This window comes from Microcaecilia unicolor, chromosome 3 (genome assembly GCF_901765095.1).
Source record: "Microcaecilia unicolor chromosome 3, aMicUni1.1, whole genome shotgun sequence".
NCBI lineage: Eukaryota > Metazoa > Chordata > Amphibia > Gymnophiona > Siphonopidae > Microcaecilia > Microcaecilia unicolor.
In genome coordinates, this window is record NC_044033.1 from 390310953 (window position 1) to 390334906 (window position 23954).

General features: G+C 45.9%; 1 protein-coding gene across 1 annotated transcript in view; it reads right to left on the reverse strand.

The window, feature by feature from the left end:
- Positions 1-9509: 9509 nt before the first annotated feature.
- Positions 9510-23954, reverse strand: part of PNOC (prepronociceptin) — a 73330-nt gene continuing 58885 nt past the window's right edge. The window contains exon 2 of the mRNA XM_030195556.1: positions 9510-10235. Coding sequence (XP_030051416.1) covers positions 9651-10235 — 585 coding nt within the window. The 3' untranslated portion in view covers positions 9510-9650. The remainder of the gene's footprint in view (positions 10236-23954) is intronic.

Here is a 23954-nt window from a genome sequence, read left to right on the forward strand (position 1 = left end):
GTGTATTTTAGAAAATGTTCTGCGTCCTATCTATACATCATAAAAAGGCTTTGGAGAGACAGGATGGAGCCAAGGATTAGATGGAGAGCTCAGCAGTAGTATCTGTGTGGTGTGTTTATATATATTTGGAACTTGCCATACCACCCTTCAGCATTAATTATCAGAAGGTTAGCAAGCCCTGAGACTAGACAGCCTTTGAAGCAGGTGAGAGCAGTGCTCTCTGCAGATTTGCTGACCTCTTGCAGTCACTCTACGAGCAGTGCACTCTATCAGTCTGCTGCAGAAAACACAGAGCAATCTGACCGTTAGAAATGATACCTACTACACTTTAAGAGGAGCAATGGTGAAGTCAGAGGGCCATCCTGTCCCCTTTGACTAGAATTAATAACTGTGCACTTGACACTGGGGATGGCAGGCTCAGGGGAACTTTCTGCAGCAGCTGTTTTGTGGGATGCAGGAATCTCTTACTCACATGTTATCCTTTATTCATGGTCAAACGAGGGAGTAGGGTAATCAACAGGACTCTTCCAAAAATCCCAGGAGATGTAATGATGAAGTAAAAGTCTGTAATCAATTCTAAAATAGGACTTAACATGGCACCGTGTTTTGGCAAAGTGCCTGCATCAGGAGTCTGTCAGAGGTGAAAAACAACGAAGATGTACAAAAAAGGGGATAACACAGGATTGCAAATTAATACTGTGCCGGGCAAAATGGTAGAGACTATTATTAAGAACAAAATTACAGAGCATATTCAAAAACAAGGATTAATGAGACAAAGTCAATATGGATTTAGTGAAGAGAAATCTTGCCTCACCAATCTACATTTCTTTGAAGGGGTGAACAAACATGTGGATAAAGGTGAGCCAGTTGATATTGTGTATCTGGATTTTTAGAAGGTACCTCATAAAAGACTCCAGAGGAAATTGGAGAGCCTTGCGATTGTGTTCTATTGTAGATTAAAAACTGGTTAAAAGATAGAAAACAGAGAGTAAGGTTAAATGGTCAGTTTTCTCAATGGAGAACGGTAGTTAGTGGGGTTCCTCAGGTGTCTGTGCTGGGACCGCTGCTTTTTAACATATTTATAAATGACCTAGAGATGGGAGTAACTAGTGAGGTAATTAAATTTGCCGATGACACAAAGTCATTCAAAGTCGTTAAATCGCAGGAGGATTGTGAAAAATTACAAGAGGACCTTACGAGACTGGGAGACTGGGCGTTTAAATGGCAGATGACGTTTAATGTGAGCAAGTGCAAATGTGGGAAAGAGGAACCCAAATTATAGCTACGTCATGCAAGGTTCCACATTAGGAGTCACGGACCAAGAAAGGGATCTAGGTGTTGTCGTTGATGATACGTTGAAATCTTCTGCTCAGTGTGTTGCTGCAGCTAAGAAAGCAAATAGAGTGTTAGGTATTATTAGGAAAGGAACGGAAGACAAAAATGAGGATGTTATAATGCCTTTGTATCCCTCCATGGTGCGACTGCACCTCAAATATTGTGTTCAATTCTGGTCACTGCATCTAAAAAAAGATATAGTGGAATTAGAAAAGGTGCAGAGAAGGGCGACGAAAATGATAAAGGGGATGGGACGACTTCCCTATGAGGAAAGGCTAAAGCGGCTAGGGCTCTTCAGCTTGGAGAAAAGGCAGCTGAGGGGAGATATGATAGAGGTCTATAAAATAATGAGTGGAGTTTAACGGGTAGATGTGAAACGTCTGTTTACGCTTTCCAAAAATACTAGGACTAGGGGGCATGCAATGAAGCTACAATGTAGTAAATTTAAAACAAATTGGAGAAAATATTTCTTCACTCAATCTGTAATTAAACTCTGGAATTCGTTGCCAGAGAATGTGGTAAAGGCGGTTAGCTTAGCCGAGTTTAAAAAAGGTTTGGACGGCTTCCTAAAGGAAAAGTCCATAGACCATTATTAAATGGACTTGGGGAAAATCCACTATTTCTGGAATAAGCAGTATAAAATGTTTTGTACTTTTTTGGGATCTTGCCAGGTATTTGTGACCTGGATTGGCCACTGTTGTAAACAGGATGCTGGGCTCGATGGACCTTTGGTCTTTCCCAGTATGGCAATACTTATGTACTTATGTATATACTTACGATCAAGTCTTTAGAAAGACTAACGGTACAGATACCCCATTGAAATCGTAGCGGCAGCAGAAGTGCAACTCTAAGAAAGACGATGTCATCTAAGATCGCTGAGAAAATGCCAAAATGGCAAATAGGCATATTCTCAGCATCTATGGATGATAACGTCTTTTTCAGAGTTGCACTTCTGCTGCCGCTACGATCTTCAATGGTGTATCAGTACTGTTAGTCTTTCTAAGGACTCGATCCTGTGTTATCCCCCTTTTTTTACATCTTCATTGCTTTTCACCACTTACAAACTCCTGATGCAGGCACTTTGCCGAAACATGGTGCCGTGTCGAGTCCTATTTTAATAATGAATAAAGACTTTTACTTCATCATTACGTCTCCTGGGATTTTTGGAAGAGTCCTGTTGATCACACTACTCCCTTTTTTGACTTTGTCCTGTTTGTAGCAAATCTTGTTTCTCCACCTCAGTGGTTGTTTGTGTTATCCTTTATTCATGGACATTTATCTGAATCAACTACCATTTCAAACATTGATAAATAAACTTCTATATCTGAAGTTGTTCCCAAGTGTTTCTCATTACTGTCCCAAGTGCAATGTTCCCTTACACTGTCTTTCTGCAAGGAAATCTGTAACAGTATCTTATGTTTTTAAGCATTGCCAAAATACTTTGAAATTCCATATTCAAATAGCCTGTGCACTTCAAGGAAAACATGTGCTTTTAGTGTCTTTACCTCTTGCTGGTTTTCAAAGAGAAATGTCCAAGTGCAAAATGCACAAAATCAAGCCATTGGGATGTAGGAGGAGACATCATTTTTAGTAGACTGGTCCCCCTCACATCCCAGGACAGCAATAGGGCACCCTAGGGGGGCACTGCAGTGGACTTCATAAACTATTCCCAGGTACACATCTGACCATTGCTCCCTTACCTCGTCTGCTGAGCCCCCTAAAACCCACCCAAAACCCACTACTCCCAACTGTACACCACTACCATAGCCCTTACAGGTGAAGGGGGCATTGATATGTGGGTACAGTGGGTTTCTGTTGAGTTTTGGAGGACTCACAGTTTCCTCCACAAGTGTAACAGGTAGGGAGAGGTAGGAGCCTGGGTCCACCTGTCTGCAGTGCACAGCACCCAACACTAGGCTACTCCAGGGACCTGCATGCTATTCTAATGGACCTGAGTATAACATCTGAGGCTGGCATAGAGGTTGGTAAGTAATGTTTTTCATCACATTTTTGGGGAGTGGGAGGGGGTTAGTGACCATTGGGGGAATAAGGGGTGGTCATTCCTGATTCCCTCCAGTGGTCATCTGGTTATTTAGGGCACCTTTTTGTGCCTTATTTGCAATAAAAACAGGTCTAGCTCAAAAGTAAATTTTAGTCCTGGATGTTTTTGTTTGTTCCATTATGGCTGAAAAACGTCTAAGGAACGCCCATGTCCCGCCCTGAACATGCCCCTGGCACTCCCCCTTGAGATTTGGACACACTTCTGGTGGACTTCAGAGAAAAACATCTAAAAATAGGTTTCAAAAATACTGATTTGGATGTTTTTGTAAGAAAAACGTCCAAATGCAGACTTGTGCCACTTCTTGGACGTTGTTCTCTTTTGAAAATGAGCCTGATAGTCTCGTACTTTCTCAATGCTCAGATATTCAACTCAAGCTATAAAAGCCAGTGCATATTGTCAGCAGAGAGATGGTTTACATGCCAGAAATAGCTGTATCAAACAGTGTGAAAGAAAGAAAGTCCCCTTGACCTGTTCAAACCGAACCACCTGTATTAATCATCTCGTCTTTTCCTCAGGAGTTATTGTCAGGCGCAAGCCACACTTCAGGAGACCACACATCCCATCTATGCTTACAACAGTGATTATAGCAAACTCATTTATTAATCATTCTCTATGTACAAGTTTAATGGTGAAATACTTTATGAAACAATTAAAAATAACAGGTATTTTTGACATTTGTTTTTTTTACATACAAGTTATAGCAGAGATGCTGAGAAGTAATCGTGTTCTCAACTTTTTTTATTGGTCATGCTTTCATCCGTGAGTAGGCAGGATGGCTAGAGCAAAAGCTGCTCATTTTCATAGTAATTACAAAAGAAAATCCACCCTCTAATTCTGTCAGGCAGCAGGGAGACATCTAGGACAATACATGCCATGGCTAGACTACTAAATCATTTAGACATTGTTGTTTCAGTGTGCAGAAAGTCAACCAAAGCCTTGAATATGAATGTTCGACTTAACCTATACATCAATAGGTGTTTTGGGGGATTTTTCACTGCACAAAATAATCATTCTGAAACGTCCAGATGAGAAGGCAGGGAAATGAAGCACAGAATGACTTTCTTATGCAATAAGAAAGGTGCTGACCACATATTGCATTGTAAACAGGAAACAAAATTGATCATACCATGGGCATTCAGAAAACAAATTAAACCAGAACAATTGGTTTTATTTATTCCTCTCACATTAATACAGTTTGACTGGGATAGTCCAAAGGTCTTAGGGGGTCTATTTAGCAACCTTAGATATGCAGTAGTATCTGTTGTTTCCTTCATCTCCCATTATGAGGGCATTTCTATAGCACTGCACTAAATATTGGTGCCTAGATTTGTTCATGGACTGTGCTTAGTTCTTCCATCTCCATCTCATGCTCATCTGGAAGGAATCCACTCGTCATTCAGCTTTCTTTCTTCTTGCCCCTGTGCTCTAGAGTGCTCTTCCTGTTCTGTTCTTACTGTCCCTAAAGAAATTCATTGAAAACTCATTTCTTTTCATTGGCCTTTGCCACTTGACTTCACAGTAGTAGGAATGTGGCTGAGGGACCTGGAAGCATAGGTATTATTATGTGTGTGTCTTTTGGTTCTATGTGGTTGAAAACGTGAGGAGAATAACACAATGGAAGCCGTCCATCTTAATAAAAACATACACCTCCCGATATTAAGTCGGCAGCAGGCAGCGCGATTAGCTGCCATCGCTGGTGCTGACCCCGGGCCTTATCCGGCAACCGGCACTGAATATCCAGTTTCAGTTTTGTCCGCAGCAATTTAACCAGTTAAGCTGATATTCAGCACTAACCAGTTCAGTGCTTAGCAGGTAAAGATAGGCTGTATAAGTAGCAGGCCTATCATATGCTAAACTTAGTCAGTTAGGTCTAGATTCTACATATCAGGTCTAAACATTTGGGGCCAAAATGAAATTCGCCTAAACGCATTCTATAAAGTATGTCTTAATTTAGGCGTACTTTATAGAATAAGCCTAGATTGCACAGTATATAGACTGCGCCAAGCGGCAACGACACTGTCTAACTCTAGGCACGGCCATTTATGCCAAGTAAAACTTGGTGTAAATTCTGGCACCTAAGTTAGGTGAAGAACAGGTATATTCTATAACCTTGCACACAGTTTTCCAGAACACTCACGACCCACCCATTCCACACCCATAGCCACACTCCCTTTTTGGTAATGCACATTTGAATTTACATGCATCGCTTTGCAGAATACATAGTGCCTAAATTCTAGTTAATGCCAATTAGTGCTGATAATTGCTTGCTAACATTCAATAATCAGTACTGACTACCTTGTTAACTAATTAAGTTATGCACATTGTTATAGAATACGCTTAAATTTCCGTATGGAAGTCTCTGTGCAATATATGGAACCTGGGGGTTAGCGCTGAATAGTCACACTTAACAGGCTAAGTCGTGCAACATAGTTGGTTAGCAGCTAGCCGCTAAGCGCTAATATGCAATGGAGATAACCAGCTACATCCCACTGAATATTAGTGGTTAGCAGGCAAAGAGCTATTTAACCGGCCAGGAGCTATTCATGACCACTTAAATAGCACTGAGTATTGAGCCCACAGTCTTTATTGGCTCATATATTCTTCAGTAATACACTGTGACATAGGGAGGTCCACTATGTTCATTGATGGCAATCCTTGACGCAAGACACGGCTGCATTTCGGCACTAGGGCCTACATCAGGACACTGACAAGCATGAACCTCCATCTATGGCATAGACAGTCTGTATACACACCAATACTGAGAAACAACTACTACTACTACTACTACTACTTATCATTTCTATAGCGCTACAAGGCATAAGCAGCGCTGTACATCATACATAAAAAGACAGTCCCTGCTTGAACGCTACCAAGAGTGCTGTCAAATAACAACTTTCTTATGTTTTTCTCCTCACTTTTTCATTTACCTATCATCCCCATGAGAATTATATCCTTTTCCTACTTACCCTTACTTTTGGTTATATGTGCCTGTCCTATTTTTCTTTTGGAGTTTCTTTTTTAGTGTATATAGGAGTGGCCTAGTGGTTAGGGTGGTGGACTTTGGTCCTGAGGAACTGAGTTCAATTCCCACTTCAGGCACAGGCAGCTCCTTGTGACTCTGGGCAAGTCACTTAACCCTCCATTGCCCCATGTAAGCTGCATTGAGCCTGCCATGAGTGGGAAAGCGTGGGGTACAAATGTAACAAAAATAAATATTCAGGTTGAATTTAGTTACAAGATTGTGATTTTGCAATCAGCCGCATTACCTCATGATCTGGGGGGGGGGGGAGAGAGAGAATAGAGCTAGGTTGTTTGATTGAATAGCAATTCCCATAAGCAAATCTGTTTGACCTGTACGACAGAAAAGGTGGAATAAAAGTTATTTTAAACATTAGAGGCCACCTGATCAGAGCATATTCTATAAAGGAAGTAGGTGCCCATTTTCCTTTATAGAACATAATTCCAGCGTGAGCAGCTAAGTCAGCCACAGAGCTGGTGTAGAGTAACTAGGTCATGCCAAGCTGCGGTAAAAAGGGCCCTGCGCTAGTGGTGGGGGTTGTTTTTGCTGCATCATGTGGCCCTTTTTACCACAGTGGGTAAAAAGCCCATAAATGGCCACCAATTGAGGTGGTGTTAAGGGCTCCCACGCTAACCCAGCAGTAACTGGGTAGCATGCGGCGCTGCCCAATTACTGCCGTGTTAGCACTAAGCTAGAAAATAGTTAGCCATTTTCCCTAGAATGGCAAATAGTACACACTTGGGCTGGAACTACCACCGGCGCCCGAATTGGAACAGCAGTAGTTCCAGATTATCATGTGATAAGCCTGTGTTGGACTTAGCACCGCTCTGTAAAAGGACCCCTAAGTTACATGTGAAAGTGTGAGCATCGCCCACGTGTCACCTTATCCCCTAATTCTATAGAAGACACCAAAAATAGCACATGCTCAATTTGCACACACAATTTAATTGAATAATGAGCTAATTAGCACCAATAATTGGCTTTTTAACAATCAATATTGGCACTGAGATTTAATTAGCATTTATGCACATAAAATTACACGAGATCTGAAAGAGGGGCGCAAAAATGGGAGGGTCATGGGCGTAATAGGGGCATTCCTAAAATTAACATGCAATGTTATAGAATAACGGGGATATGCGTCTAATTTAGGCGCGTACATTTGCACCACATTTCAGTTGGTGCAAATGGCCAAGCCTAAAGTTAGGTGCAATCCCTGGGTGTAAGCGCTATTCTATAAACTGGCCATAACTTTAAGCGCAGTTTATAGAATAGCACTTTTTTGGCGTCAATTTTTTGGGCGCCATATATAGAATCTAGTCCTATATATACTGCCTACATGTACTCCTACTTGTAAAATACACCCTATGTATTTTGCAAGATATGTACATATTTACACAATAGCATTTACGTGGAATTTTAGCGTTTACAGACATTGGTGCAAATATACATGTATAAATACCATTATTATGATCATTTATTATTATTATTATTTGTTATATTTGTATCCCACATTTTCCCACCTATTTGCAGGCTCAATGTGGCTTACATAGTACCGTAATGGCGTTCACCAGTTCCGGTATGAACAAATACAAGGTGTTCTTGTGGTAGAATAAGGTTCATGTATGGTAGATACATTGGGGAACTTAGGGAGGAAGAGGGAAGTTGGGGTGTGTCCATTACGATCTTTGATTTTGTTGTGTTGCAGGTATTCAGGCTTTTACAGTGGGTCAGTGGGATATTTGGTGCTTAAACATTGGCATCCACATTAGAAGTTTACCCTCTACCTGTGATGGGGTGATTTACTAACTATGGGGCCCATTTACTAAGTTGGGGTAAAAGGGGCCCTGCACTAGCGGCAGCGGCCGTTTTTTGCCACACATTGAAGCCCTTTTTACTGCAGTGGGCAAAAAGGCTGAAAAAAAGACATGGCCATGTGGTAAGCTTGCACTTACCATGTGGCCATATGGGAGGGAGCATTTACTGCCACACATTGAGATGGCAGTAAGGGCTCCCACGCTAACCTGGTGGTAACCGGGCAGCACACGGCGCTGCCTGATTACCGCTGGGTAACTGCTGCGGAAATAAATAGGGACCTATTCTCCCTAGCACTGGAAATGGCGCAAGCTGGGTATAGAATTACCGTAGGCGCCAGGCCAGCACTACTTCCAGATTGCTGCATGGTAAGCCCGCCGAGGGCTTACCACTGTATAGTAAAAGGGCCCCTACAAGGATTGACACATGTTATGGGTTGATAAATAGACACCATAGTTGCAAAGGATTTTTCTCTGATACTTGTCTTTATGTGAGAAATACTAGGTAAATTGGATCAAAGATAAATAAGAATGTAAAGCGAAAGCTGTAGGCATGAGAATTTCTAAATAAAAAACAGAGGTATTGGAATGGTCACCTTCAATGTGCCTCTTCACTGAAAGGCTTTTAGTTAGAAAATGATGCAATATTTAGACACTAAACCAGTCAACTAGGCTAAGTCCCATTTTTTTTAATTAATTTGAGATGATGGGAAGGAAAAGTGCTAGAAATGAATGACTTGTCCTGAATGACAAATAATTGAGCACATCTACTGATTGAATTCAGAACAAACACGTCTTACTGTAAGCAAACATAAAATAATAACCAAGGTGTTCATGCCTTAGTCTTATTAATTTTCACTACTTCTGTCATATAAGTTAACTGGATTTTTCTTTGGGACAGTTTAGTGGAATTGAATTATTTTAAAATTATTTTAAGCACCATGGGGCCTTTTACTAAAGGGTTGGCGCACAATAATGAGCTTGCTACACGCCAGTCCAGAACTACCACCGGGCTACTGCAGGAGCCCAGCGGTAGTTCCCACCCCTTGGCGCTACAAAAGTAACCACAAGGTTAGTGGGGGAGTCCTTATCGCCACCTCAAAGGGTGGTGGTAAGAGCTCCCCCCCCCCCCCCCCATGAAATGGCCGCACGATAAGTGGTTCACTTACTGCATGGCTATTTCTTGTCGAGAAAAAGGACAGCCTTTTACCTGTTGCGGTAAAAAGGGACCTCAGTGTGCGTCAAAAACACACACCGATGCTAGCGCAGGCCCTCTTTTACTGCAGCTTAATAAAAGGACCCCCCACGTGTTTTGTTGACATTGCAAGGATAAGAATTCCTAAATATACAATTAAAGGATATGGTTGACTTTTTGCATGGTAGTTCTAAATATATTTACAATATGCTGTTACGAACAAGAGTCTTAGATTTCATTTTCTTCATTTATGTCAGCAGATAAGCTGTCGTATCCACTGGAGCGTGTAGACATCCCAAGATACTGCTTCAGGAACTCGCTGAACCTCTTTTGGTTGTTCCATTTCCGGGCTGACTTTCTAACACCGATGAAGCCCCCATACCTCTTCTGCATGCCTCGTGCAGGCTCCAAAAACTTTCTGTAGCTATATTTCCCTTTCAGAAAGCCCCCATATCGCTTAGTGATGTCTCGGGACTGGCCTTGGAGGTCACTGAACGCATCAGGTTCGCTGGTCATGTGCAGTGGAGTCTCACTCCTTTCAATGGTGTTGTCTTCTTCTTGCTCTTGTATTAGGCCACTAATTTTGGATATCCTCTTCTCATTCTCAATTTTGCTCAGGTCAACCACTTTTGTGAGATCTTCTAAGTGTTTCAGATTGCTTCGGAACAGACCATCCTCCGTCTCTAAAGGGTTGTAAGTGTTGTCTTCCATGCTGTCAACACTTAGTTGTACGGCAGTCTTTTTCAGAACTTTCTTGCACATCTTCCAAATGACACTTGAGTAGGCCTCACCTTCACATTCCACAATGCAAACCTGAAAAGGCAAGCGAGATGACTTCTTTCAGTATACAGTATGAATTCAAAATTCAGCAACTAAACATAAGATTTTTTTTTTAATTTCAAAATGATTAAGGTTTTGCACAATGCATTTTAACTGCAGAAATTAAGGTGCATTAGATGCAGAAGCTCTGCAGTGATGGTTGGAGTCCATCCCTGCATTTTCGGGAGCTCTGCCATGCAGCTAAAATACAAAATAATTTGCTACCACAAACATCTGGAGGTGTAGCTAACTGCATCATGTTGTTTGCCATGTTAGAAGTTAAAACATGGTAATGACCGCCCTATTAATTGCAAGGCACAGTTCCTGCCTGCAGGTTAACTGTTAGCAATTAGCGCATGCTAATAGTTAATGCTCTGGGATAAACAATTCAGTAGCGCATGACTATTAAAAAAGGATTAGCGCATGAGCCAATACCACCATCTATTTTGTAGGCAGTAAGGGTTCACACCAGGGGCGTATCTGCGTGGGGCCACAGGGGCCTTGGCCCCCGCAGATTTTGCCCTGGACCCCCCTACCGCCGTCAACCCTCCCCGTTGCCGTTGTTTACTTTTACTGGTGGGGGACCCCAATCCCCCACCAGCCGAGGTCCGCTTGCCGCCTTTTAAAGATATTTCTTCAGCTGGCGGGGGACCCCAACCCCCGCCAGCCAACCCAGCATGTTGTCCTGCATGTACAACGTGCTGGGACGTCAGACTCCGAACTGGATTGAACAGTCAACTACAGCACGGCCACGGAGGCCGAAGAAGAACTTTAAAGACGTCGGGTTGGCTGGCGGGGGTTGGGGTCCCCCGCCAGCTGAAGAAATTCTTTAAAAGGCGGCAAGCAGACCTCGGCTGGCGGGGGGTTGGGGTCCCCCGCCAGCAAAGGTAAACAACGGCAGCGGGGGAGGGTTGACGGTGGGGGGGAGGGTGGAGAGTCGTTAGTGGGGAGGTTCTGGCAATGGCAGCAGTGGCGGGGCGGGGGGGGCTAAAATGTGCCCCCTCTCTCTGGCTCTGGCCCCCCCTACCGCCAGAGTCCAGATACGCCCCTGGTTCACACACTAATCATGCATTAATCAGTTAGGGGTCCTTTTACCAAGCTGTGGTAAAACGGGCCCTGCGCTAGCGGTGGGGGCCCTTTTTTGCTGCATGCTGCAGCCCTTTTTACCGCAGCAAGTGAAAGGCCCAAAAATGGCATGGCCAAGCGGTAAGATTTCATCTACAGCATGGCCATCGGGGGCAGCACTTAATGCTACCCATTGAGGTGGCATTAAGGGCTCCCGTGCTAACCCGGAGGTAATCGTGTAGCATGCGGTGCTGCCCAATTACTGCCAGGTTAGGGCCACGCTGGAAAATATCTAGCTATATTCCGTAGCGCAGCAAATGGCACACACCAGAGCAGGAACTACTGCCAGCATCCACGTTCGGCCGGCGGTAGCTCCAGATTAGCGTGTGGTAAGGCCATGTTGAGCTTACCGCCACTCTGTACAAGGGCCCTTTAGTATGCAGAAATGCAGACACGCTAATTCATTCGCACAGAATTGCCCGCACTCCACTCCAGACACGTCCCCTCAGCGAAAAAAATTGTAAAAAATTTCTTTTAGGTACCCTTTTACAAAGGCACGGCAAGCCCAATTACGGCTAAAATGGAAGCACCGCTGGGCTACCATAGCAGCCCGACAGTGGTTCCCACCCCCAGCGCAAACCACTTCCGGTGCTACAAAAATATTTTAATTTTTGTAGCTCCGATGTGTACCCAGCGGCAATTGGGCAGTGCTGCACGCTGCCCGGTTTCTCCCTTTTACCTGCTGCAGTAAAAAGGGGCCTTGGCATACATCAAAAACATGTGCCGATGCCAGCGCAGGCCCCCTTTTGCTGCATCTTCATAAAAGGACCTCTTAGTGCGCAGCTGGTGCACGCACATTGCAAAATTTCTGCGGCACCCAGTCATAAAAGCCCTGACAAAACAGCCCCCTAAGAAAAAATAACACATCACAAAAAGTAATAAACTGAAATCTTCACTGATAAAGCATATATAAATAAAATGCTATAGCTATAATCTGGTATTCATGATCTGTTCTGCTATTTAAAGAAATTATTCTTCCATCAACATGCTAATTTAAAAAAAACAATATTGTCACCATTTTCATAGTCTTACCAACCTTATCCTGTTTGGCAAGGTAAGATTATTAGGAAAAAAATGCAGTCCCATATTCTGGGCAGCCTGATCGGGCCCTTTTGACGAGGGGCTAACTTTTCAAGGGTTATATTGTTGGCAGGCTGTTTTGACAGGGACTATTATGTTGGGAGCTTTTTTTGTTTGGAGCTTTTTTCTCGGGGCCATTTTGTCGGAGCTATTTTGACCAGGTACCAATTTCTGCAGGATGCGTCAGCGCATCCCATGATAAGCCTTTTTCAGCTATGGTAAGCACACGCTAGTGCTTACCACAGCTTTGTAAAAGGACCCCTACATAAGTACATAAGTATTGCCATACTGGGAAAGACCAAAGGTCCATCGAGCCCAGCATCCTGTTTCCAACAGTGGCCAATCCAGGTCACAAATACCCGGCAAGATCCCCAAAATGTACAAAACATTTTATACTGCTTATCCCAGAAATAGTGGATTTTCCCCAAGTCCATTTAGTAACGGTCTGTGGACTTTTCCTTTAGGAAGCCATACAACCCTTTTTTAAACTCCGCTAAGCTAACCGCCTTTACCACATTCTCTGGCAACGAATTCCAGAGTTTAATTACACGTTGAGTGAAGAAATATTTTCTCCGATTCATTTTAAATTTACTACATTGTAGCTTCATTGCTTGCCCCCTAGTCCTAGTATTTTTGGAAACCGTGAACAGACGCTTCACATCCACCCGTTCAACTCCACTCATTATTTTATAGACCTCTATCATATCTCCTCTCAGCCGCCTTTTCTCCAAGATGAAGAGCCCTAGCTGATTCAGCCTTTCCTCATAGGGAAGTCGTCCCATCCCCTTTATCATTTTCGTCGCCCTTCTACGTGACATAGTAGATGACGGCAGAAAAAGACTTGCACGGTCCATCCAGTCTGCCCAACAAGATAAACTCATATGTGCTACTTTTTGTGTATTGTGTATACCCTACTTTGATTCATACCTGTCCTCTTCAGGGCACAGACCGTATAAGTCTGCCCAGCACTATCTCCGCCTCACAACCACCAGCCCCGCCTCCCACCACCGGCTCTGGCACAGACTGTATAAGTCTGCCCAGCACTATCCCCGCTTCCCACCACCAGCTCTGGCACAGACCGTATAAGTCTGTTCAGCACTATCCCCGCCTCCCAATCACCAGCCCCGCCTCCCACCACCGGCTCTGCCACCCAATCTTGGCTAAGCTCCTGAGGATCCATTCCTTCTGAACAGGATTCCTTTATGTTTATCCCACGCATGTTTGAATTCCGTTACCGTTTTCATTTCCACCGCCTCCCGCGGGAGGGCATTCCAAGCATCCACTACTCTCTCCGTGAAAAAATACTTCTCTGCACCTTTTCTAATTCCACTATATCTTTTTTGAGATGCGGCGACCAGAATTGAACACAGTATACTTCTTATATACTACATTTCCTGGTACCAAAAATCTATTCTACAACATAACCTTGTAGCAAAAAAAAAAAAGGATTCTGCCAATCAAATGCATAGCAATTCTTTAGCTTGGTTTGATTCAAATGAATGTGAAGAGTAATTTTAATTGGCTTGCTCTTTTTCTATCTGGTAATTCTGACATTATAAACTGATTTAATTTTGGTAGAATTGCAGTATAGAAAGATCGGTAATTCAAAATAAAACATAATCATGAAAAATTGTACCACAAGCATCTATACCAAAATCAGCAGATAATGCAAATGTCTGGTGTTTCGCTGTTACAAAAATGATCATTTACTATCAAAATGTAAATTCTATATTGTACAAAATCTAAACCCACCATAAATCAACTCCAATCACTACACATTTAACCTGCCCCTCTTTAAATCTTGCATTGTTACAAATTCTTAATTGTTTTTTTTAATAATCTAAGATCCTGGTTTTACAATTTCACCAAACAATTCAGATCCCCAAAGAAATACCATTCTTATATTGCCTTATATAGAGCTTCTTTTACTAAGCTGTGCTAGCGATTCCCGCGAGGCAAATGAGAGGAATAGGAAATGAATGGGCTTCCTCTCATTTGCCATGCCAGAAATCAATAGCACAGCTTAGTAAAAGAGGCCCATAATGCCATTCCTGGGAATATATTTTTCTTTTTTTTTAATTTATATATTTATTGAGTTTCACAAGAATCAAGAAATTTTCGATAATACAAAGGAAAAATGAATAAAGAAAAAATATTAAATACAATCAAGCCCACATCAATGAGAATATTGGTGACATTAAAAAAAAAACCAGGAAATACAGTGCCAGAAATTTGTACCACATAAGTGCTGACTATATATCATTATAATTCACTCCCTATCTACATTAGCCCCTACTGTCGATTCCTTTTCTACTAAGAAATTTTCTAAGTTGCCAGGATCTCAAAAAAACTGAATTATGACCCTGAAACTTTGTCAAACATTTGCATGGGAACTTAGAAAAATAAGTGGCCTCCAATGCAAGGAGATGTGATTTCATGTCAAGGAATCTTTTACGTCTTACTTGTGTGGTGGAATGCCTTTTTCTTATCTAGTTAAAAAGTATGTGCACTTTGAAAGCTTACCATACTTTTAGTCAGTATGTGACAGATTTTCAATCATGACAATCTACCTGAGGTAAATATCTATCTTGGTGGGATTGTCCTCTTTATAACTTTGATCACTGAACAAAATTGTGACCTTTCACTTAATAGTACCTATCAAATATTTTTGTTTGCTTGTCTTGATTGTATGTATTTTTACATGATGTTCATTTGAATACGTATGTGAAAGTTGTTTCCCACCGCAGTCCAAATAGATTATCTATATAAATAAAAATGTAAATGTTCATTTGTTCAAAATCTCAAATCTCCGAAAGTTGTTCACCGATTGCTTTCAAATTTGGACACAACGTTGAATTCGAATATGCGCATGTTTTTATATACCTACTATTATATAGATGTCACAGCTGTCATACTCGCAGAGCGGAAGCAGTGCGACGAGTAATTGCAAATCAAACTGAGGAAGAACGGCCATCAGCGAACGAGCGAAACACACAAAGAATGTCTCAAATACGTGCCGAGGAAGCAGCAGAGCGACATGCAGCCAGACTTGACGATGCATGGTTGCGAGCACGGCGATCTAGTTCTGCAGCTTCAGATCTGCTTCGTTCTCAACAGAATCAACGTGACAGGCTGAGAGTAGCTTAAATCTCCGAAAGTTCTTCACCGATTGCTTTGAAATTTTGACACAATGTTCCATTCGAATACGCGCGTGTTTTTATATACCTACAATTGCAAATCAAACTGAGGAAGAACGGGCATCAGCGAACGAGCGAAACAGACAAACAATGGCTCAAATACGTGCCAAGGAAACAGTACAGCAAAAAACATCGCTCGAGGCTCTTGATCGATCATTGCAAGATTTGCGTGGAAACATCAGACCATTTGGGAACACATTAATATTGCTTGCAGGACATTTCAGGCAAACATTAGCTGTACTTCCTCGATCGACACTAGCAGACAAAATAAATGCTTGCCTAAAATACTCTACTTTGTGGCAACACGTAAAGACGTTAAACTTAACTACAAATATGCGTGTCCAGCTGCAAAATGATCAATCAACTCAGATATTCTCACATCAATTGCTGAAAATTGGGAACGGAAAGGTGCCGGTTGATCTGACCTCAGGACGAATTTCATTGCCTCATAACTTCTGCAATTTACTGACCTCAAAACAACAATTGGTTGAAAATGTATTTCCCAATATTCAAACCAATTATAAGAATCACGATTTGCTGAGTGAACGAGCTATTCTTGCGGCCAAGAACAAAGATGTCTACGAACTGAACAATATTATTCAGTCTAACATTCAAAGCGAGCCACTCACATACAAGTCCGTCGACACTGTTCTGGAAGCAGATGAAGCGCTTAATTATCCAACAGACTTTTTCAATTCACTCGATCTGCCAGGGATGACACCGCATGTACTGCAATTGAAAATCGGCATGCCAATTATCATGTTGCAAAATATCAACCACTCAAAGCTTTGCAACCGCACGCAGCTTGCAGTAAAAAAATTAATGAGCAATGTCGTACAAGCAACAATCTTGACAGGACCTTTCAAAGGTGAACATGTCCTCATTCCTCGCATTCCTATGATTCCAACAGATATGTCATTTCAATTTAACAGATTGCAATTCCCAATTCGATTGGCGTTTGCAATCACCATCAACAAAGCTCAGGGCCAATCTTTAGAATTCACCCGTTTACATCTACACACGGATTGCTTCTCACATGGACAATTATATGTTGCATGTTCTACAGTCAGCAAACCAGACAATCTCTATCTCTGCACACACAATGGAACAACAAAAATATTGCATACCCACAAGCATTGTGAAATTAAACATATTAGAAACGTGCGCTTCCTCTTTTCTTTCTTTTCCATTTAACCAGACTGAGCCACAGCAACGCGTGGCCGGGTAGAGCTAGTAAATCAATAAAGCATAAACCAGGAGTCTTTGGAGGCATATTTTCAAAGCACTTAGACTTACAAAGTTACGTGGACATTTTCAATATGACATCCGAGTCCAATTTTGGACGTTTGCACAAAATGTCCAAATTCCGAATAGCAAAGAAGGTCATTTTCAAAAAAGAAAAACGTCTATCTTTTTTTTTTTTTTTTTCGAAAATACTGTTTCAAACAATCTTTTGTACTTTGGATGTTTTGCTTTTTTGGTCCATTTTTGAAAAAAAAACAAAACAAAATGAATAAGTGCAAAACGTAGAGATTCATGCCATTGGGATATAGGATGAGCCAACATTTTTAGTAGAATGGTCCCCAAAACATCCCAGGAGAGCAGTGGGGCACCCTAGAGGGCACTTCCGTGAAACTTCATAAAAATGCTCCCAGGTGCACATCTCACATTTGCTTCCATATCTTGTCCCATGAGCCCTCCAAAGCCCACTGTCCCCCACTGTACACCACTACAACAGCCCTTATGGGTAAAGGGAGCACCTATATGTGGGTATAGTAAGGTTTTGGTGACTTTGGGAAGGGTCACAGTTTTCACCACAAGTGTGACAGGTAGAAGGAGATAGGGACCTGGGTCCCCCACTGTGTACTGCACTGACAACTACACTTCTCCAGGGACCTGCATGCTGCTCTAATAGACCTGACTTTAATATCTGCAGCTGTCATAGAGACTGGTAAGTCATATTTTTATTCACATTTTTGGAGGGTGGGAGGGGGTCAGTGAACACTCAGAAGGTATTGGGGATTCACCCCTGATGCCCTCTAGTGGTCATCTGGTCATTTTGGGCACTTTTTTTGTGCCTAATTGGTTCTGAAAATAGGTCTAGACCAAAACATCTTGGTTTTAGTCCTGGATGTTTTTATTTTGTTCCATTATGACTGTAAAACGTCCAAGTGTTAGGTACGCCCTAGTCCCGCCTTTGAAATGCCCTCAACATGCTCCCTTGTGATTTGAATGGACTTCATAAAACAACATCTAAAATAGGTTTCAAAAATACTTCTTTGGACATTTTTGTGAGAAAAACATCCAAATGCTGTTTTATGCCACTTTTTAGATGCTTTTCTCTTTCGAAAATGAGCCCTATAGTAACCTATGGAACTTTGCAAGTGCTTTGAAAATGAGCTCCTTTGTACACTGTCGCGGCTCTGATGTCACTCCGGTGTTGGTGAGCTCTCGAGTCTTCCCGAGCCCCACTAGGGCCAGGAAATCACCGAGCACCCCGAATCTTCACCCGCGGCGACCGCCGTTCACCGAGGGTTGAGCCCTCAGCTGCGGGCGGCCAGCAGGACTGCTGGAACCGCGGGGTGACGGCTGGCCTGGCTGGATGTGGGTACAGAGTCCTTGGTGAGCGTGGCTTAGCCGGGCGGCTAGCTGAGCACGGGGAACGGACACAGTCTTTATTGGCAATAGCCAGCAGGATGGCTAGCTGGCACGAGGAACAAACACAGTCATCACTGGAAATAGCTAGCAGGACGGCTAGTTGACACGAGGAACAAACACAGTCTTCACTGGAAATAGCTAGCAGGACGGCTAGCTGGCACGAGGAACAAACACAGTCTTTGAATGTGGCTTCAAACAACAAAACGGAAGCACTGGACCCCTTCCGTGTTTCCGTTTAAATCCCCCGCTCGTCCTGGCTGGGGAACCGCTGGAACCAATCCTCTTCGCCCAGGCCGGCAGCGGGGCCCTGGATTGGTCCTCCCGTCCGATGGGCGGAGTTCCTACGCGGATGCGCCAATCCGGCGCAAGTGGGCGGAGCCTCCTCGCTGGTCCCGCTGTAGCGAGGAGGACGACGACGCCGGCGCCGCCATCTTGGCCGGCGGATCTCCTTCTCCGAGGCCGGCGCTTGCTCTTCTGGATCGCCGGCCTCGAAGCAGCCTGCAGTCGCGGCGATCCCCGTGGCAGCCTTCCCCCGCCGCCCCGCATCCCACGGGCGCCCCAGCCTCTCGCTCCGGCCCGCAGACCGCCAGGTAAGGGCCCGGAACGGGACAGTATCTTCCCCGGATGACCCCTTCTCCCGGGGCCCGGGTTTGGACGGATATCGGGCGTGGAAGGCTTTGACCAATTTTGGGGCATGAACATTAGCCACGGGTTCCCAGGAATTGTCTTCGGGGTCAAAAGATTTCCATGATAACAAATAATGCAGTCTTCCCCGCCGCCACTTTGAGTCGAGAATTTCTCCTACCTCATACTCCGGGTCCGGGGCCACCTGGAGATCTTCTTCTTGGGCCGGGGGCGGGTGCCACCCGGACCCCCGGAACCGCTTCAATAACGAGATATGGAAGGCGTTATGCACTCGTAGGGTGCCGGGTAACCGCAACCGATACGTTACTGGCCCAATTCGTTCTTGGATTGCATATGGTCCCGCATATCGAGGTCCCAATCTTCGGGAAGAACCTCGGAATCTCAGATGTTTCGTGCTTAACCATACCTTCTGTCCTGGTTGGAGCACGGGGGCGGGCCGCCGATGGCGGTCAGCAAAGATCTTGTCCTTGGTCGCGGTCTTCTGTAATTGTTCCCTAGCCATCTTCCAGACCTTTTGTAGGTCGGCCACGACTTGGTCCCCCGCCGGGGTTATGGCGGTAGCCGGGAACGGCCCTGGAAGCCGAGGATGTCGTCCATATACCAGGAAGAACGGGGACTGCCCTGAGGACGAGTGGTCACTTTGGTTATAGGCGAACTCGGCCCAGGGAAGTAGAGAAACCCAGTTATCTTGTCGTTGGTTGACAAAAGCTCGTAAGAATCCTTTCAAGGTTTGATTAATCCTCTCAACCATGCCGTTGGTTTGAGGATGGTAAGCGGATGAAAAATGGTTCTCCACCCCCAAGGCCGTGCACAAAGTTCTCCAGAAGCGGGAGGTAAATTGGGGTCCTCGGTCACTGATGATCCGAGTGGGTAGTCCATGTAGTCGAAAAATGTGGTGAATGAAAGCTTGAGCTAGAGAGGCGGCCGACGGGAGGTTCGCGAATGGAACAAAGTGAGCCATTTTAGAGAACCGATCTATCACAACCCAGATCACGGTATGACCCTGGGAGCGAGGTAAGTCAGTGATAAAGTCCATGGATATCTCCGACCAGGGACTGGTCGGCACGGGCAGTGGCTGTAGGTCTCCCACGGGGGGTCCTCCTACTGGCTTGGTTCGGGCACATACCGGGCACGAGGTAACAAACTGGAGGATGTCTCGTCTCATCTGTGGCCATCGATAATGTCGTGTGATGAATCGGAGTGTCTTTTGGTACCCGAAGTGCCCGGCCCATCTAGACGAGTGCCCCCATTGCAGAACCTCTTTCCGATCGGCGGCCGCCACGAATTTCTGGATCGGTGCAACCTCCCCTGTGGCCGCACTGAGACAAGCGGGGTCTAACATCGGATGAGTCTCCTTAGTCTCTTCTGGTACCTCAAAGGCCCGGGAGAGCGCATCTGCCGGGGTATTCTGGGAGGCCGCCCGGAACACTAATTGAAAATGAAACCTGGCAAAGAATAATGACCACCGAGCCTGTCGGGGATTCAACCGCTGAGCCTCTTGGAGGTATAGGAGGTTCTTATGATCAGTGATGACCGTGAACCGGTGTTCCGCTCCTTCCAGCAAGTGTCTCCACTCCTGCAGTGCTAGTTTCAAAGCCAAGAGTTCTCTATCCCCTACCGTATAATTCCGCTCGGCTGGGGAGAATTTACGTGAAAAGAAGGAGCACGGTTGGCGCCGGCCTTCGGGGTTGATTTGAGAAATGACCGCCCCGGCCCCTAGGGCGGACGCGTCCACCTCTACAATGAAAGGTTTCTCAGGGTCGGGGGTCAACAGAATAGACGCGGACTCAAAAGCCTCTTTTACCAGATGAAAAGCCGCTTGCGCCTCTGGCGGCCAATCCCTGACCCTCGCGTTCTTGTGGGTGAGCGCCGTCAACGGGGTTGTCAACCGGGAGTACTGGGGAATAAATTGGCGATAGTAATTGGCGAAGCCCAGGAATCGTTGTAAGGCCTTCAGGCCCTTCGGTTGAGGCCACTCTCGAATGGCTTGGAGCTTGTCTGGCTCCATCTGTAACCCCCCTGGAAGCAGGATATGCCCTAAAAAGGGTAAGGATCGCTGATGGAAAGCGCACTTACTCAGCTTAGCAAATAGATGGGCTTGACGTAGGCGGTGCAGCACTGCACGAACATGGCCCGGATGCTCCAGGGGGTCCTTAGAGTAAACTAGGATGTCATCCAGATATACAATCACCGTGGAATTTAGCAAATCCTCTAGTACACAATTGATAAGGCGTTGAAACACCGCAGGGGCATTGCAGAGACCGAACGGCATCACCCGATATTCAAAATGTCCCTCGTGGGTGTTGAAAGCCGTTTTCCATTCGTCCCCGGACCGGATTCGTACTAGATTGTAGGCCCCCCGCAAATCTAACTTCGTGAAGATCTGAGCTCCTTGCAGTCTGTCCAAGAGCTCGGGAATGAGCGGCAGCGGGAACCGATCCTTCACGGTGATGGCATTTAATCCCCGATAGTCAATGCAAGGTCTCAGCGACCCATCCTTCTTGGTAACGAAAAAGAACCCTGCCCCGGCTGGGGATGTAGACGGCTGAATGAACCCTTTCCGTAGGTTCTCATGGATGTATTCTCGCATTGCCTTGAACTCTCCTCGGGACAGTTTGTACAGTCGGCCCCGTGGGGGTACCGTATCCGTCTTCAAATTGATAGCACAGTCAAAAGACCTATGCGGCGGTAGTACCTCCGCCTCCTTGGGATTAAGCACATCTGCAAAGTCTCTATAATCCATAGGCAAGGAGCCCAGTTCACCCGGTCCCTCCTCGGGCAACGTATTTAAGGCCGGACAGCTGCCAGCCCGACCCTTACAACAGGTCTCTTGACAGGAATTACCCCACGCTTGAATTCTTCCCCCAGCCCAGTCGATAACCGGGTTGTGGTATCGTAACCATGGCAGTCCCAGAACCACAGGGTGGATGGTCCGGGATAATACTAAGAATTCGGCTTCCTCCCGATGGTTCTCCCCCACTTGCAGTCCCAACGTTGGAGTAATCTCAGTGACCGGCTGGGGAAGGGTAGTTCCTTGGATGGAGGTTATCCGCAGCATCGGCCTCCGGGGGAGCGTGGGCCAGCCCATTTGCTGCAGCAGTTCGAGCCCAATAAAATTGCCCCCTGACCCCGAGTCCACCAGGGCTCGGGTCTGAACCGTGGCCTCCTGCCACCGTAAGGTCACCGGTAGGATGATCAGGGTGTCTGGTAGGGGAGCGGAGTGCCCCAAGAACCCTCCCCTCAGGGTGCCTTGGGGAGCGCATTTCCCGGCCGGATGGAACAAGTCTGGAGGAAATGCCCAGCCTTCCCACAATAGAAGCACAGTCCGTTTGACTGTCGTTGCTGTCTTTCGGCGGGAGTCAACCGTTGCCGGCCCATCACCATCGGCTCCTCCCCGGGCTCCGTAGTGTCCCGGTTCCCCTGGCGAGAGGACGGCCCTTTGCTCGTCCGGGAGGTCCCTCGTGCCCACTTCTGCCGCTCCGCCCGGGCTCTGGCTCGCTCCTGGAATCGGGTGTCCACCCGTATACAGAGTGAGATGAGGGCATCCAATTGTCCGGGAATCTCCCGTCCCGCCAATTCATCCTTGATTCGTTCTTGTAATCCCTCCATAAAAATGGCCATCAAGGACTCCGGATTCCAACGCAGCTCCGTGGCTAAGGTACGGAACCGGATGGCATAATCGGCCACCGTACCTTCTCCCTGGTGAATCCGGAGCAGTTCCGATGCCACGGAGGAAGGTCTTCCCGGAAGGTCGAACACCATCCGGAACCGGCGCTGAAATTCGCTATAATCATCCAAAATGGGGTCATGTTGTTCATTCAGGGGGGCCACCCAGTCCTGGGCTTTTCCTTCACAAAGGCCCATAATGTAGCCCACCTTACTTTGGTCCGAAGCAAAGGCCTCCGGTTGCATCCGGAAGGCCAGGTTACACTGGTTGAGGAACCCCCTACAACCTCCAGGGGTCCCATCGTATCGTGCTGGTTCAGGGAACCGAGGTCCCACGCGGAACCCTCCCATACGGGGAGCCGCTGCGGCCCCTTGGACCGCAGCGGCCTGGTTCTGTACCTGAAGCGTGGAAAGCTGAGAACATACATTCTGGAGCGCCCCAGACAGGGCATTGAGCTGTTCTTGTTGCTGCTGGAGAACCTTGGCCAGGTCCCGTAGATCAGGTTGCGTCGGCGAGCTCATGGCTTCCGTTTTCTGTCGCGGCTCTGATGTCACTCCGGTGTTGGTGAGCTCTCGAGTCTTCCCGAGCCCCACTAGGGCCAGGAAATCACCGAGCACCCCGAATCTTCACCCGCGGCGACGGCCTTCACCGAGGGTTGAGCCCTCAGCTGCGGGCGGCCAGCAGGACTGCTGGAACATCGGGGTGACGGCTGGCCTGGCTGGATGTGGGTACAGAGTCCTTGGTGAGCGTGGCTTAGCCGGGCGGCTAGCTGAGCACGGGGAACGGACACAGTCTTTATTGGCAATAGCCAGCAGGATGGCTAGCTGGCACGAGGAACAAACACAGTCATCACTGGAAATAGCTAGCAGGACGGCTAGTTGACACGAGGAACAAACACAGTCTTCACTGGAAATAGCTAGCAGGACGGCTAGCTGGCACGAGGAACAAACACCGTCTTCACTGGAAAGAGCTAGCAGGATGGCTAGCTGACACGAGGAACAAACACAGTCTTAACTGGAAATAGCTAGCAGGACGGCTAGCTGGCACGAGGAACAAACACAGTCTTTACTGGAAATAGCTAGCAGGACGGCTAGCTGGCACGAGGAACAAACACAGTCTTTGAATGTGGCTTCAAACAACAAAACGGAAGCACTGGACCCCTTCCGTGTTTCCGTTTAAATCCCCCGCTCGTCCTGGCTGGGGAACCGCTGGAACCAATCCTCTTCGCCCAGGCCGGCAGCGGGGCCCCGGATTGGTCCTCCCGTCCGATGGGCGGAGTTCCTACGCGGATGCGCCAATCCGGCGCAAGTGGGCGGAGCCTCCTCGCTGGTTCCGCTGTAG